The sequence below is a fragment of the Podarcis tiliguerta genome, assembly GCF_965153285.1.
Source record: "Podarcis tiliguerta genome assembly, chromosome: 1".
NCBI classification, from domain to species: domain Eukaryota; kingdom Metazoa; phylum Chordata; class Lepidosauria; order Squamata; family Lacertidae; genus Podarcis; species Podarcis tiliguerta.
In genome coordinates this window covers 115,519,641-115,536,026 of record NC_139534.1, presented here as the reverse complement: position 1 = coordinate 115,536,026, position 16,386 = coordinate 115,519,641, and the positions used below count along the sequence as shown (strand labels likewise).

The window sequence follows — 16,386 nt, the reverse complement described above, 5'->3', positions numbered from 1 at the left end:
GCAAACTCATTATGCAGACCACTTTGCTTCTTTTATTTCAAGCGTATAACTGCTAAAATAAACACGGCTGCCTTATTCAAGGAAGTACAGATAAAATGGACAGAACACATTTTCTTCATGTATTTTCCTCGTTTTCTTAACTTCCATGCTATAAATCCAGATTGTAAGTGCACATGTACCCAGTTTTCTTAGAAAATGAAATGCACATTTTAGTCTAATTTTCTATATACGGATAAAGCAAGACATTTCAGCGTTTAAAACAGTAAGAAACAGTCAATGTTTCGTAACAGGTTTTACTATAGATTCTTAGTTATCCTATAATTAGCTGAAATAAGACAAAGCTGTAATAAATGCTTCAACTAAAGCTGGTACTCCTTCAGTTCCTAGATCAGGTTCTCAGCAAGGTTAAACAGCATCACTCATGTTGATTCAGGTTTGCAAAATATAAATTTACATCCATCAAGGAGCTGACGATTGTGTAAATTCACTCACTCTGAGAATTAAAACATCTGTTAGTATTATCTATCGCAATGCATAATTACTATAGCTTTGTGAGTGGTTGTTTTTTTTAAAACCACCTTTATCCGAAGAAAATATACTGAGATTACAGCACTGGAAGGTAACTAGTATTGTACTTAAGACCACCTATTATTCTCCCAATTCAAATACCAATTTCCTTCTTTGGTTTTGAATCAATACAATGAACCATTGTAAGTTACAGCATAGTTGGGGCTTTGCAGAAATACTCATGTAATATAGTAAATAAAGATTCAAAAATACTTTTAGATATACTGTACATTATGTAACATTCAAAGCAATGCAAATAGTTTTCTTTACACAGTATTAATAGTTTAACAAAAGCAATGCAGGATTGGGCTTTATGCAGAATGTGACTTTTTATTTTTTCATTACTGTGCTTATCCCATTTGTATTTCAGCTGATGAATACATTCATTATGCCAGCAATGTATCTATTGTTTAGCACTGCTGCTTGCTACCCTCAAGACTACACCAAATACTGTACACTGTTGTTCGGTTACTGAAAAGTACTGGTCTAACTTTTTAGCGGATCATATCCTAAGAGATGTTTTATTTAATGTTTCGTCTTACCACTCTAATGAATGAGCTAGAGAATGTCTAAATCCACATACAAGAAGTTGAGCTAAATACAAAACTTTTCAATGAAACAAAATCCATTTCATTAAATTAGCTATGGCAAATATTTGGTTTTCTTAAAACAAAGTTACTTGTGAAGCACACTACTGAACAAATACAAAAGTTGTTAGAAGAATTTTAAAGTTAAATATCAGAGACCAAAACTATACTGTGTTACATTGTAACTATCTAAAGGAAAGTTTAATAAAGAACAGTAACTCTATATGTGACTTTGTTACCTTAAAAATAAATTGGGTAACTAACTCCGAACAACAGTATCAAGGACATAGTTTACAAGTTGGTGTCACTGCAAGTCATGGAACAAGGGATTTTTTGAAGCAAAGAGTTCAGGTTAATAATTTTTTCCTCTCTGCCATCAGGCCTCAGAACAAACTATTTAGATCCAGCAGCAATTTTTGTTGAAGCCCACTTCGATTGCAAATTCAATCATGACTGCCCATCACTTTTCAAAGCCTCTAGTCTTTGTAGCAAAGCATTTCCAAATGCTTCTCGATACGCTGGGCTAACAGAGTCCAACAGAGAGTAGACAGTCTCGTGATAGGGATTTTGTACGCTGTCATCCACCTGGTCAAAAGCATAGCCAACCACCTGCAAAAAGAGAAAATTTAAGTGACCAAGTGCACACACACAAACAAAAAGGTTGATAAAGAAACCAAACCAGCTGTTATGCGAAAAACTGTTCTAGTGAGTCGCCCTTTTATGGGGCTTGTAAAGTTTATCAAGATCTTACAATCCCAAGAACTATTTACAAATGCTACTGAATACATTATACCTGAAAGTTATCGAGTAAAACTTGTCTAGTAAAACTGGTGTAGTAATATTGATACATCGCCCAGGACCAGTATGAGGGCAAGAGCGTGATGGTGGCTTTTCCCAGAAATATCACGAGTAAACCTACCACCACTCCTGAATCCCTCCACTGGGCACTGGGGGCGGAGGAACTCCCAGCGCTTGGTGGGAGGAACAAGCTATCTTGGTCCTGGCCCATGGGGTGAAACCGCCTCACATCCCTTGGCAGGAGTGGCAGTGTTTTCACCCCAGCGCCTTACAGCTTGTTCCTTCCTCCGTTTCAACATCGCAATGTATCACGATATTTGGCTGGTGATACATTGTGATGTTGAAAAGCTGACATCTCCCAGTCCTATTTTGATATTAATATTGGGGGGAAACGGAGTCAAAAAGGAAACAAGAACTCCATATGTGTTATTTCAGCTAGAGTAACCATGACAGTTGAGATGCACACTAATTGTGTATGATTATAGTACTACAGAGCGATTAGTTGGGAAAAGACTTGTATTATGATTGCAAGTTCAATTCGTGCAGTTCACAGTTAATACTTACTGTACACAAACAGGCACAGACAAGACTTCAGTTGCATTCCTAATAAATACCTTCATGGAGAAAAAACTGTCTACAGTGGTGGATATGTATGGAAAATATGTGTTTTCTTTCACGGGTGATCATCATGCAGTTTGTTTGCAATGGTTTAAAGCTGTGGATCACCAGAGAAGGAAGACTTCATTTCTTTAATCAAGGATGGTTACCTCCTGTGGTCCTCTAGATGCTGCTGGAGTACAGTCATTGGCTATGTTGTCAGGGCCTGATGGTGTTGGAAGACCAACATCTGCAGGGCCACAAGTTCACCACCCTTGCTTTAATTCATGGATGGCTAGCTTTCAACATAGAAGTTCATGTACATTTAAAAGTATTCTGGCAGATGCAGATGCCCATGCTCCTTGCAGAACAATGACATCACAAGTTGCACCTGCTAATATTTTCCCTTCCAGGGAAAATATTATATGTTGAAAGACTGTTATCCATAATTAAAAGGTGAAGTAAAGTATTAAACGCAGAATCTTTCAATACATTAATCATGAAAAGAAAACGGAAGTTTTATTTAGGAAACTATAGATAGCACCTTTTAGTGAAAAGGCATCTGGGACAAAAAAAGCTGCCTAGTAATCAGAAATTCAAGATTTAGGGCCTTCCTACCATGAACCAAGTGACATGGAACACCTTATCTGATGCATTTCTGCCAGTCAGGATCCCTGCAAAGTTTAAAAAAGAAACTCTATAGAAACCCTATTGCAGAAGATTGGAGGGTCAAAACTGGTAACTCCAAACATCTTTTCTCTTAATTAGAGAAACACACACACTGTGTGTTCTTTACATTCTCTTGGAAGATGCCCAGAGTAGCTTGGGAAACCCAGTTAGATGGGCAAGTAATTAATTGTTGTTGTTGTTATAGTAGGTTTGTTAGCATCTTCTATATAAATATAAACATTCTGAAACACTCGGTACAAAAAATAAAAATTGAAGAGGGCTGCTTTTGTGATAAACAGCCTTTGGCTAGCATTTCTTTTATTACTAATCTTCACAAAAGGAAGAATTACCCTAAGTCCCGCTTCTGTGAGCTCTAGGCAATATCTGTTCCTTTCCCTAGTTTCCACGTTGATGTACGCCACATCTTCTGCGCATGGGAGGCTTTTAGAGACAAACATGTTGCTCACAGCAAACAACACATCATTCACAACAGCTTCCGCTTCTAATCTCATGTCCTTCACGTCTGTTCCTTCAAAATCCTTGAATTCAGAATTGTCTTCAACCCCTGTGTTATTGGATAGGTCCATGGGATTGCAGTCCATCTCCATTCTGCACACACAACACAATTTTTAAAATAAAAATATATTCAGAACTATGCTCAGCAAGACAAATGCTCATACACACTGGGAGTTTAAGTTTGTTGTGTTTTAATCATCAGTCAATTGTTATGAATAGCAACCCACTAATGTAGTATATCAATATAAAAAAATAAAAATACAGAACCCCACCATTACCAAGTGAAGGCACTGAAACTTCTGCATATCAGGCTTAAAAAAAAAATGCAAGGTAAAATATTCTACAATACAGCAATGACAATGGGATTCTGGAATTTCAAGATATATCTAGAAGATCAGCATACAGACCCCTCAAAAGCATGGGTTCTTTAAATATATTATTAATAATCCAAATCAATTATCAGGCCTAAGAAGTCCAAATGGCTAACACTGCATTTCATGCAGCTGTCATTTTACCTATACTCTGTTTTTCTTCCTTAACTGAAGGGCTGCAAAGTAGTTTGTAACAAAACACCGAACTGCAATATAATTCTTCAAGTTACTATAATTAAAACCAGCAAACTCCATAGACGAGAAGTCCTAGTGGGAAAATAAAACTTTTCAGACATCATTTTAAATGCTTCATTTGGGGACCTATTGGATCTCATTGGGGAGGGGGTACCATAGCAGAAGTGCAAACACTGAAAAATTATCTGTTCCTGGTACACACTCAGCTGCTGGTACTAGTGACACCACGAAAATCCAATTTTTCAAATGATCTTTAGTGTAAATTATGTGTGTAAATCCCACCCATGTAGATTTCTGTTAATAATATGTGGATTAACACAAACAATCATTAAAAAGGGCTAGATAACAGAAAAGTGAAATTTATTTTATTCATTTATTCAATTTGTATTCTGCTGTTCTTCCAGAAATAGTCCAGGCAGCTGACACAGCAATGATAAAAAAACTTTAAAAAAACTAGAAACAGTTTAAAAACATTTAAAAGTTAAAAGCATTCTCAACCAGTGGTCTAAAGGTTGCCAGAATAGTGTCTTGCCATCAAATGCCTGGACAAACTGAAATGTTTTTAATTTCCCCCCTGAAAGTCAGAGTAATGAGGGAGAAAGAAGCATCTTGCTATGATGAAAAGGAACCAACACTGAAAAGGCCCTATCACAACTGATACCCAGTGGCGGAGGCATCACTTGCAGATCATAGAATACAAGATTATTGATAATGAGTATGGTGCTCTTTTAGATACTTGAATTCCAAGCCATTAGGAGCCTTAGATGCTAGTACTAACATCTTGAATTTGACCAGTGCAGAGCTTTCAGGACAGGTGACACATGGTCCCATTGAGCTGCCCCACTTACCAGCCTAGCAGGTGCATTCTGCACTAGCTACAGCCCCCTGCAGTCTGCATTACAGTAATTAATACAAATGCATAATGCTTAGTACTTCTTAAAGGCCAATTTAGCTTTCTTTATATAAAAAATTCTGTGCTTTCAATATGCACCTTAAGAAGTTAGAATAATATTATCATCACCCTCTGCCTCTGGGATGCCTTTCACATAATAAATATAATGTATAGCAACGTCAGCAGGAAAAGGGTTCTGATCAAAACAGTATTGACAAGCTGCAATACCTTGGTATAGAAAGCGACTTTTTTAAAACTTAGAAGATGAATACACATCTCTGATTGTTAGCCATTTTGTCTAAAATGAGAGAGCAAAAGTCCCAGAAGTTCTGCACTCTGTCATGCTCAGCGCCATCGATGCATGCTATAATTTCTCCCTTTCTGCCTTACACCATTTCACACATCTCTACAGCACCACTAAACTCCATACCCTTTCTCCTTGCTTTCCCCCCTCCTCTTCAGCTAGGGTCGCTCTGCCAGGCATTGGCAGTTACAAACCACCATCACTCCAGAAAGCATAATGGAATATTACTTGAAGAAAGGAACATCTTGGTACCCGCTTTGATTCTGAGAAAGCTGATTTGCCAACACTCTACTCAGTGCCTCTTCCTCCTGTTCAAAATTATCTTCTACTATCAGTCTGCATTTCCACCTATGCATGTCAGAAACATCTTCCCCCGCAAACACAAAATCACTAGATGTTGTTGGCCATACCGTTTCGTAGGTTGGATAAGACAGACATCTGATTCGGGTGGTGTATAAATAAATGATGATGAAGATTCCTTGTACAATCCATTCTACCTGCTCTCCAGATTTACCTAGTAGACATACATCTCCTGCCCGCCCCCATTTCAAAACAGGATTTATTTTTGTTCAAGTTTATGCCTGATGAGTTGCCTAAGTGACCGTACACAGTAACAGGACCAACTCTTGCGGGTTCAGGCAGGCACCCACCCACTCACTCACTCACCCAGGGGTGCCAACTTGAATAAAATATCGGGTGGGGGGGACAGGGAAGCACCACATAACCGATCACAAGATGTGGCAATTCGAATGGCAATGCCTATCAACTTTGGGGTGGGGAGTGCGGTCCCCTCAAATATTTTATGGGGGGGGGGGGAGAACCGAAGGGACCTCAGCCCTTAGGAGTTGGCTCCTACTCCCCCACCCATAGAACTGTCCAAGAAGAAATTCAAGACCCAGGATTCGCCGCCCCTCTCAAAACACCCACGCGCTGCTTGCTTGCTTCCCTCCCTCCTTCCCTCCCCTACACGTGAGGATGCCGCAATCCCACGACATGCAGAGAAGCACGTCCCCGTTAAACAAGGGCAGGCCATGGTTCCGAGAAGGGAAGGGCTGCCAACTTCCCAGCCGGCCTCTTTTAAACAGAAGGAAGGGCACCGTGCTCACTTCCACGAGCAGAAGAGCTTCGCCCGCTGCTGGTTTTAATTATTATTATTATTGCGCCTTAGTAAGCTGTTGCCTGACAGGCACAGGCACAGGCTGGTATGGGGGTTAGTTGGCAACCTTCACCCAGCCCCCGCTTTCTCGTGAGTCTTTCAGAAGCTTTTCTCCCACACAACCCGAGGCACGCGCGCACAGCTCCACCTGCCAATCTAACAAGCGGAAGAGCAAGAGAAACAACGGACGCCGACGACGTACCTGCCCCTACTCCATCCCGTCCCTACTCTCCGGCTCTTCGCCACCCGCGAGCCGCTCTATCCCGTCCTTAAATTCTCGCGAGACGAGAGGTTGAGCAGCCAGCCCTGCTCCTCCCTCTCTCAGCTGTTTTGCGCCCGGCCCCTCTCGCTCTCTTTTCCCTCCTCCCACTCGCGGCCTTGTCTCTCCCCAGTCACGTGCCGAGGCGCCGCCCACGATCGGCGGGACAGGCGCCGGGGCAAAAGCGCCGAGAGACTCGGTTGAAAGCCACACCGACACTTCCGGCTCTCGACTGAGCGTGCGGGGCGAGGCGGAGGGATGCAGGGCCGCAGGGGGAGGAGGGGAACCCTCGCATTTACTGTTGCTGTTTTACAAAGATCAAATAAACAAATGTTTCGCATTGCAACATACGCTGATGCTTCTGTATGCCGGTTGCTGGAGACTTCAGGAGGGAAGTGCTGTTCTGCTGCTTGCATGTTTCACACAGGCAGGACCCGGCCCACGCATTAGACAAATTGAGGCGACTGCCTCAAGCAGCAGCATCCACAGGGCAGAGGATCCCGATGTAGAGCTAATGGCATGGCTCTCCCAACTCGAACTTGCCTGGACCCTGAGTTCATTTTCTAAAATCTTCCGCCATGTATCCTCCTCTTTGGAGATGACGAGAGGGCTTTTTTGATTTCCCCCCGTCCCAATGCTCTCCCCAAGCTCACCCGGTGCTAACAGCAGCATCTTTTCAGCACCAGATTTAGGGGTTTTGAGGAATTATAATAACACCGCTGCTTCTGCGTGTGTATGGGAAGGGCGATGGATATTTTTGTATTGTTATACAGTATTTCATTACTTTTTCTTGTGCATGTAAGCCCCATGGATAGGTTTTGTGGCAAATAAATATTGATGATGATAGCACGTTACTGAAGTTACTATGTTTATGCAAATGATTTAATGATAAAAGTCTGAAAAATCTATTTCAAACCACAAAAAAGCCACACAGCGAGAAAAACAGAGTGTAATGAAATGCGAAAACGTTTCTATACAGAAAAGTTGGGCGACCAACGCGCGGGCTCCCCAACTTCGCCCAGAGGAGGAAACCCTGCGTCATTTCCGCCTCCTTCGCCCCGCCCTCCCTAACGTTTCCGTCCCCCCCCAGCGCCGGAACGAATGACGACGCTCTCCCGTGGGAGGGACGTCCAGCCGAGCGTAGTTACGGTCCCGTGGGCGGGGCCAAATGAGCACAACAACCAGCCAAGCTCCAATCTGCGCGCTGATAGGGAGGCGGAGTGCGAGTGGGCGGGGCGAGAAGCGGGCCCCGCGACGAGCTCAGTCGGAGGAGACTGTGAGGGCAGCGAATGAAAAGCGAGAGAGACCCTCGTGGCTGTTGTGCCGCCGTATGCCCCGCCCCTTCCCTCCCTCACTCGGGAAGGCGGGGTTGCGCTGACAAGATGGCGGCTGCGGCTGCTGCTGCGTGAGGAGGCGGTGGCGATGGAGCCTCTTGTTATCGTCCGCGCCGGAATTCCTTCAGGACTTGCCGCTTTCCTGGACGGCGCTGAATAGGAATTGTGGGGAGAGGAGCCTGGCTCACTGCGGGCCAGGCCTCCCCTCATTCTTCCCAGCCCTCACAACCAGCCTTTTCTTTTTGGAGGAGGGCAGCCCCTTCCTCGTCTTCGCCCAGCCGGTGGCTCCTTTTCCTGCGGACCCCGCACTTCCACCCCCTCGCCTGCCAGTCCGTGGATCGCAGCCGCCATGCCTTGGCCCTTCTCGGAGTCTATCAAGAAGAGGGCCTGCAGGTACCTGCTGCAGAGGTACCTGGGCCACTTCCTCCAGGAGAAGCTCAGCTTGGAGCAGCTCACCCTGGACCTCTACCAAGGCACTGGCTCCTTGGCACAGGTGCCCCTAGACAAGTGGGTAAGTGATGCTTCATGCGTCTCTTAGGAGCAGTAGGGTCGTGGAGTTGGAAGGGACCCCAGGGTCACCTGGTCCGACCTCCTGCAATGCAGGAATCTCGGCTAAAGCATCCATGACAGGTGGCCACCCCACCTCTGCTTAAAAACCTCCAAGGAAGGAGAGCCCACACCTCTCGTGGGAGTCTGTTCCGCTGCCCAACAGCTCTTCCTGTCAGAAAGTTTTTCCATATGTTTAGTTGGAATCTCCTTTCTCGTATCTTGAATCCATTTGTTCAAGTCCCACACTCCGGAGCAGGAGAAAAGAAGCTTGCTCCATCTTCCATGTGACAGCTCTTGAGATATTTGAAGATGGCTATCATATCTTCTCTCATAACCTAACTAAACATGCCTAGCTCCCTCAATTTTGTGCTTTGTAAGGCTTGGCTTCCAGACCCTTGATCATCCTCCTCTGCACACATCCCAGCTTGTCAATATCATTCTTAAATTGTGCCCAGAACTGGACACAGTACTCCCAAGTGTGGTCTGACTAAAGCAGCATAGAATGGATCTGGACACTATACTTCTGATGATGCAACCTGGAATAGAATTAGCTTTTTTTGCCCCTACGGCATGACATCTTCTCCTGCCTACCCCTCATATATCCCCCCCTATCGTTCAAGTGTCAAAAGCTGTCTTTTCACTTTGACAGACATGCCCTAGCCAACTGTTTAAACTTCCTGTCACGGTTACTGCTGCAATAATTGAGCAATTTTCAATGCATGAGGGTTATCTGGGGTGATTCAAAGTTGACAAGTAGTCATCTTTTTTTCTGTGTGAACACTGCATTTCACTTCCAAACACTTGGACTTGTAACCTAAATGCTTCTCCCTACCCACTCCAGTAACAATAATGAAATTCCCGTTGAAGTGAATAGATCGTCTGCGGCAGCATTCCCCATCCTGATGTCCTCTGGATGTTGTTGCATGTCAAATCTCATCAGCCCTGCCCATTGGCCATGCTTGCTGGAGCTTATGGGAGTTAAACAACACATGGAGGGCTTTGATCAGTTTTTTGATTTTTTTTGAGGGAAAGGGAAAATCAGAAGATAGAAGGGGAAAGACTGCTCCTCTTGCCAGGAGACAGGTGTCTTATTCAGTCTGTAATCTTAAACATGCTCATAATCTTAAAGTTGCTAATTCATTGACACTATAGAAATTTCAGGTCAGTATGTGTCAGCAATTAACTTCTAGCTAAGTGGCTATTGGGGTATGGAGTGCTAGTTCTACAAACTAGCTTGTCGGCTGCACTGAAGTGTCAGGAAGCACATTCTTTTGGTTATGTGGTTGCCTTCATCTTGGTATTGGTCAACTCAGTTTTCCCTGTCACTCCAACCCCCCAATATTTTGTTGTTGTACAGTACTCCCAAAGTTTATATGTTTGTGTGTAAATATATATAGGTAGGTAGCCGTGTTGGTCTGTCATAGTCGAAAGAAAATAAAAAAATTCCTTCCAGTAGCACCTTAGAGACCAACTAAGTTTGTTATTGGTATGAGCTTTCATACCAATAACAAACATAGTTTGTCTCTAAGGTGCTACTGGAAGGAATTTTAATATATATTTTGTATAAATATATGTTGGGGGGGTATAGTCTGCTCTGTTTCTCTCCAGGTGATCTGGAGGCCAATTTAAAACATTTTTTTCTTTACCATTTGAAGATGCTTAATTTTATGATGTTCTATTTTTCTGTGTTCATACATTTTAAAAACACTGGCTAGCTGTGAATCCTGATAACAATTTTTATATGGTATGTTCAGCATTTGTGTAAACAGTTCGAGTTTGGATGTAACTGACTTCGTAAGCATAAAGGTTATTCTCATATGACCCTGTGGCACAGTTCAGTTTTTATAGCCATTAGGTAGCCTTGAATGTTTTGATTTAAATATCCTCTAGTGGACACTAGAAAGAATAAGTAAATTAGTAACTGCCTTTTAAATATGCTGATTCTTCAGTTTTGAGTTGACTATTTTGCATGCCTCCTGTTTTCTAAATAGTACAAATGTTTCTGTTTCTAAATAGTACAAATGTTTCTCTTTATAATGTATAAATGCATCTCATAAGGTTTTAAAAACCAGAAGTCACCCCCAACTGTGAGGACCCCCCCCCCCCGCTGAAGTAGAGGCATGTGAATCAGGGCAGAATAAATTACTCACCTGTTACCTTCCATATCATCTGGGGCATCTCTGTTTCTCTACAGTTACTTTCTGTCATGTCTGCTGTGATAGTTTAGCTCAGGGGTCTGCAACCTTTAAGACAAAAAGAGCCACTTGGACCCATTTCCGAAGGAAAAAAAAAACCTGGGAGCCGCAAAGCCATTGCGACATTTAAAACAAATATATCTCCGGAGCCGCAATCTGACAGCGAGCGGGAAGGTGACGTCAAGGCGGTGCGTGACTAACGCACGCACCGCCCCCATGCGACATCACAGCCAGTACAGCGCCCGCCACAGTGGGGAGTTTCGGGGTGCACAGTGCACCTCCTCCCCTCGCTAGTATCCGCCCCGGAGCCGCGGCAAAGGTGTAAAAAAGCCACATGCGGCTCCGGAGCCGCGGGTTGCAGACCCCTGGTTTAGCTGGATAATTTCATTGTGATAATAGAGAGCTGCACCTGAATGCTATAGTCCTGGAATTGGTATGCTGTGGTGGGGGAATTTTCGATTATGTCTCTCTCCAGGTGTACCCATTGTTTTGTTTTGTCTTCTGGAAGGTATGGGGATTATGTGGCACACTTGGTTGTAGATATTTGAGGTTTATTCATTGTGATCACATTTGACCCAGATTACTCAAAGAGATCATTGGTAGGATCAGCCAACAATAGGTTGTCTCTTGAGCATTTTTTCCACTGTAGTGTAAAGCAGTGCTTAGGAAACCAACACACTGGAACCTCCCTATTCAGTATTTTAACAGATGTTACTTAGTTTCTTTCTTGAAAATCTACAGCCTGCACTTAATGGGAAAGGCCTTTTTAAGAAAAATATAATTGACTTAAAATCTAGTATTTTCTGCATTGTGATACAGATGTGAAACTGAATGGGGACGTATTGACAGGTACCAGTTGTGTTCAAGTTTGTTCATAATCCCTGTCACTGAGAATTAAATAATATTACTGCTCACTTAATAGTGCTCTCTGGAACTTTATGCATGGTGAGATAAGGAGCAGGCTTCAGATTTATATATACAGTAGTGCCCTTAATTTTGGTGTAGCTAACATCCTCTGGATGTTGTGGAGTAAAACTCTCATGAACCCCGAATGTTTGCCATTCTTGCTGTGGCTGATGGAGTTATAGTGCAGAATGCTGGAGGGGACTGTTTCGGCTACCTGTGCATTAACTTTCCCCAACCTGATGGCTTTCAGATCATTTTTACCTACAACTCTCAGCATCCTTGGCCATTGAACATCATGGCTGGGGCTGATTGGAATTGTAGTAAAAAAAAATAAAAAATCTGGAGGCCACCAGCTTGGCCTATTGGCTTATTCCTACCCTGTCATAGCATGTGCAGCAGGAGTGACTAACTTGTGGTCCTTCAGCTGTTGTTGGACTCCAACTCCTATGAAGCTCAGCCAGCATGGGCAAGCTTCAGGGATGATAGGAGTTGTAGTGTAGCAACATCTGGAGAGCCATTCCTGATTTCAAATGTGAACTTTCTTAATGCAAGCATATTTCGGTGAGGATGCTATTGAGCCCAAAAGTCATTCCAATCTTTCAACACTTAAAGCTTCTGTGGTTTATGTATTAGCAGATCTGTAGTCAGTATAGTTTAGTGAAGTGCCATCATTGTCATATGGAGGATGTTCCTACCTATATCAGTGTTGTTTGGATGAGGGAGGGGATATTGGTCTCCGTCTCCCCCAGCAGTGCCCAAGTGGGTTTGTAATTTGGCATCAGCATAGACTTGATAGACAGGGAGCCAGATTTCTGAGACTTTATCAGGGTAGCATCCTCTCCTTCTGTGTTCTCTGGATAGATATTTGAATTCTGTTACTTTGTATTGTCTATCTACCCCGCTTCCTAACATAACTTTCCTGATTGGTAGAGGTGGTCTTGGACTTGATGACTCCAAAATTTTTAGGTCTTGGGAGATTCCAGCATCCACAAGGGAGCAGTTCAAGCCTTAATGGCTGCCATGAGGCTACCCCAAAACATTTTGGACCCAACACATGTAGCTGTGTGTATGCCCAGTCTGATGCCATAGAGTCTGCCATAGATCTAGATTACTACTGGTAAAGTTGAGGCTGTTAGCAGCTCTTAATGCTTGGTGGGGGGCAATTCAGTTGGTCCTCTTGGGGAGGCTTATGGTTTTGGATGATTTCCTGGTGTCTCTGCAATAAGACAGCAGCATATGTGAATATCATTGTTTCTAGGTGTCCTTTCACACTGACTAGGGATAAATTGGCAGCATAGTATTTCAGGGAGTTTGGAGTGATGAAATAGTTTAGGTGATAACTTGAATGCAGATGAAGGAAAATATGGGAGAAAACTGCCAGAAGTAACCTGGGGAGTGCAGATCGCACACTTCTGAACAAATAGGAAAAATGTAGTGTTCCCTGGAGACAATGCATATTGACTGGAGAATGTGCATATTGCCAGAGAATGTACAAAATGCAGCCAAGTTATGTACATGCCCCAAAGCCTGTTGTGGGTTATGCATAATGGCTGGAGAATGTACAAAGTTCATCTGAGATATGCACTTCCCCTAAGGCTTGTTGGGGATTATGTATAGTGACCAGGAAATGTGCGCAGTTCATGGAAGGCTTATGTGCACATTTCCCATGAGGCCTGGGGAATATGCACATTGACCAGTTATTATGCACATTAATTACTCAAAATACATTCATTCTCTCTCTCTCTCTCTCACACACACAAATATATATATGACATATAACATATTCACCAAAACCACGGATCCACAATTCACTTTAGTATTTAATACTGAAGGGAAGTTACATTATTTTTGATATAAAATGTCATGGGCATCAACAAAAAATGATCATATGCTGCTTATGATATATGCAAAGCAATTCTTGATTCTTTTTTCTCTTTGTTTCAGAGTCTTAATGAGATTCTTGAATCAGCAGATGCTCCTCTGGAAGTCACTGAGGGATTTATTCAGTCAATTTCGCTTTCTGTACCCTGGGGTTCGTTACTTCAAGATAACTGTGCGCTTGAAGTGAAGGGCTTAGAGATGGTCTTCAAGCCAAGACCCCGACTAAGTAAGTTAAGAAGGATCATTGATGAAAACAAGTCATTCCTATTTAATTTTCTGACTAGTGGACTATTGGGACATCCCACAGTGAGTACTGATTTCTTCGAAGCAGCAGGGTGACCCCAACTTCAGCACATTATAGAGAAGCAGATACTACTTTCTTCCTGGGGAGGCTGATACTTCTGTTGTGAGTGTCGCCCACAGCTCGGAGGTACCATTCACAGAATTTCTCATTCTTGTATACAGAAGCTGGGCTTCTAATTTATCCCTGTATGCGTGTGCTTTGGTTATGGTTGAACATTTGCTGAAGGCCATTTATGACAAAGCACCTGAGGCTTCTCTCTTCTTTTCTAGCTTCTGGTTCAGAGCCCATGTATTGGTCAAGCTTCATGACTAGTAGTATGCAGCTTGCAAAAGAATGTCTTAGCCAGAAACTGACAGATGAACAAGGAGAAGGTTCCCAGCCTTTTGAAGGGCTTGAAAAGTTTGCTGAAACAATTGAAACAGGTACGACAGACTCTTTGAGCTTACAAAACACTATACTGTATCAAGATGTGCTACATAGAGCTGAGGGATCTTTTGCCAACTGAGTTGACCTTGATAGTTTATTCCATGTGCAGTTTGCTCAGGTTAGAAGAGTTCCCTGTTTGATGGTAACGGTAGTCAGCTTTAAAATTTGGGGCATGATATACCAATATGCAAATCTTGCTGTGTCCACAGTGGAAATTGCTTGGGGGAAGTGATCCCTCTTCCCCCAAGTCTGCATGCATGGACCAAAATGCATCAGTCATTATCTAAAAAGGAAAACCAGCTTGTGTGTTCCCTTCAATGTTTCAGCAGTTCTTTCTCTCCCCAGCACCATAGTCCCAAGTTACTCCTGTCCTGGGGAGGAAAAGAAGAGCTAGGTGGTTTCAGGGCTGCACATACCAGCTGCTCCTTCTACATAATTTCTTGCATACGTGAGGAGGGGAAGAGGGCTCATAGTATTTTATGTTATTTTCTCTTTATTGGTATAGCCAACAGATATCTGCATAGCTGAAATCATATTTTATATTCATGTTTCTATGTGACACGTCCCCCTCCATTTTGCTTTCTTCACTATAGTTTTAAGGAGAGTGAAAGTCACCTTTTTAGACACTGTTCTGCGAATTGAACATGTGCCAGATAACTCAAAAAGTGGGACAGCACTTGAAATCCGCATTGAGAAGTAAGTAGTATTGTTCTTTTAAGTAGAGTTTAGAATGTTATCTTGTCCTTGTGTGTGAGAATTCGTTGTTGTTGTTTTTTATTTATTTGATATCTGTCCCTAAGGAGTCTAAGCTGGCGAACAATAAAGCATTTTAAAATGGCCAAATCTCCTGATTCATGGTTGCTTGGAGCAGTATATTTCAGCCACCAAATATGTGGGTGAACAGGAATGTTTGTAACCTCACCAGGGAGGGCATTCCATAAATGAGGAGCTGCTACTGGGGAATGCATGTGAAGAAATGGGTTTTTGGATGCACATCAGATCAGGTTCTCAATGGACAATAGCTACAGCATGAGTGAAATAGGTTTCTACCACTCAATTCTCCATGGGGGGTGCTGACTGCTTGGGTCACGGTGCTACAATGGATTTTAAGACTGCAATTCCAATTAGAGAGCAAGGCGCAGTGAACTTATTTTTAAGCAAACATGCTTAGGATCATGCTGTACATATTCTCACTGTGGGTTTTAAAATTATAAAATTACTTTTGAATAATTGAAGTAAACAGCAACCAAATTATTGAAAGGTAATCTTCTAGATTTACTAGTGCCTCTTTTAAGAAAACCAAGAATGGAACGTTGCCCAACATGGCTGTAGAAGTATTTCATTATTTTATTTCCACTCTTCTAGAACGATGTACTACGATGAAACCGCCGATGAATGCTCTGGAATTAATGTGCATCAGCCCACAGCTTTTGCTCACAAATTGTTACACCTCACAGGTGTTTCTTTCTTCTGGGATGAATTTCTGGCATCAGCAAAATCCTCTCCAGTGTGTTCAGCTACACAATTGGTAAAAAAAATTAGATCTACATATAAGCATATGTATAGTTAATGAAACATAGAATATATTTTAAGGGACGCGGGTGACGCTGTGGTTTAAAGCACTGTGCTGCTTGGACTTGCCGATCAGAAGGTCAGCAGTTTGAATACCCGCAACGAGGTGAGCTCCCGTTGCTCTGTCCCTGCTCCTGCCAACCTAGCAGTTCGAAAGCATATCAAAGTGCAAGTAGATAAATAGGTACTGCTGTAGCAGGAAGGTAAATGGTGTTTCTGTGCTCTGCTCTGGCATCACCAGAAGCAGCTTAGTCATGCGGACCACATGATCCAGAAAAACTGTCTGTGGAAGCGGACAAACACTGGCT

At 42.8% G+C, this 16,386-nt stretch overlaps 2 protein-coding genes across 6 annotated transcripts in view; one reads left to right on the top strand and one right to left on the bottom strand.

Moving 5' to 3' along the window:
* Window positions 1-9: 9 nt before the first annotated feature.
* On the bottom strand, window positions 10-7,046 carry GSKIP (GSK3B interacting protein). 2 transcript variants are annotated; one of them, XM_083452071.1, is made up of 3 exons: window positions 5,907-7,046; window positions 3,569-3,827; window positions 10-1,763 (listed from the first exon to the last, which is right to left on the bottom strand). In XM_083452071.1, the coding sequence occupies exons 2-3, from the start codon at window positions 3,824-3,826 to the stop codon at window positions 1,602-1,604; spliced, it is 420 nt and encodes a 139-aa protein (XP_083308197.1). In that variant the 5' UTR covers window position 3,827; window positions 5,907-7,046; the 3' UTR covers window positions 10-1,601. The 2 variants fall into 2 exon arrangements, with proteins under 2 accessions (XP_083308197.1, XP_083308196.1); XM_083452070.1 differs by having other exon boundaries at window positions 6,855-7,008.
* Window positions 7,047-8,058: 1,012 nt separating this feature from the next.
* Window positions 8,059-16,386, top strand: part of ATG2B (autophagy related 2B) — a 47,777-nt gene continuing 39,449 nt past the window's right edge. For all 4 annotated transcript variants that reach the window (XM_083433023.1, XM_083433021.1, XM_083433022.1 and 1 more), the window contains exons 1-5: window positions 8,059-8,756; window positions 13,840-14,002; window positions 14,350-14,502; window positions 15,100-15,202; window positions 15,872-16,034. In XM_083433023.1, the coding sequence (XP_083289149.1) occupies window positions 8,595-8,756; window positions 13,840-14,002; window positions 14,350-14,502; window positions 15,100-15,202; window positions 15,872-16,034 (744 nt within the window). In that variant the 5' untranslated portion in view covers window positions 8,059-8,594. The remainder of the gene's footprint in view (window positions 8,757-13,839; window positions 14,003-14,349; window positions 14,503-15,099; window positions 15,203-15,871; window positions 16,035-16,386) is intronic.

Coding starts and splice junctions, on each gene's coding strand:
- GSKIP (XM_083452071.1), bottom strand. CDS start 3,826: ATGGAGATGGACTGCAATCCCATGGACCTATCCAATAACACAGGGGTT. Junction 1,764..3,568: donor TCACAGAAGCGGGACTTAGG/GTAATTCTTCCT, acceptor CTCTTTTTGCAG/GTGGTTGGCTATGCTTTTGA.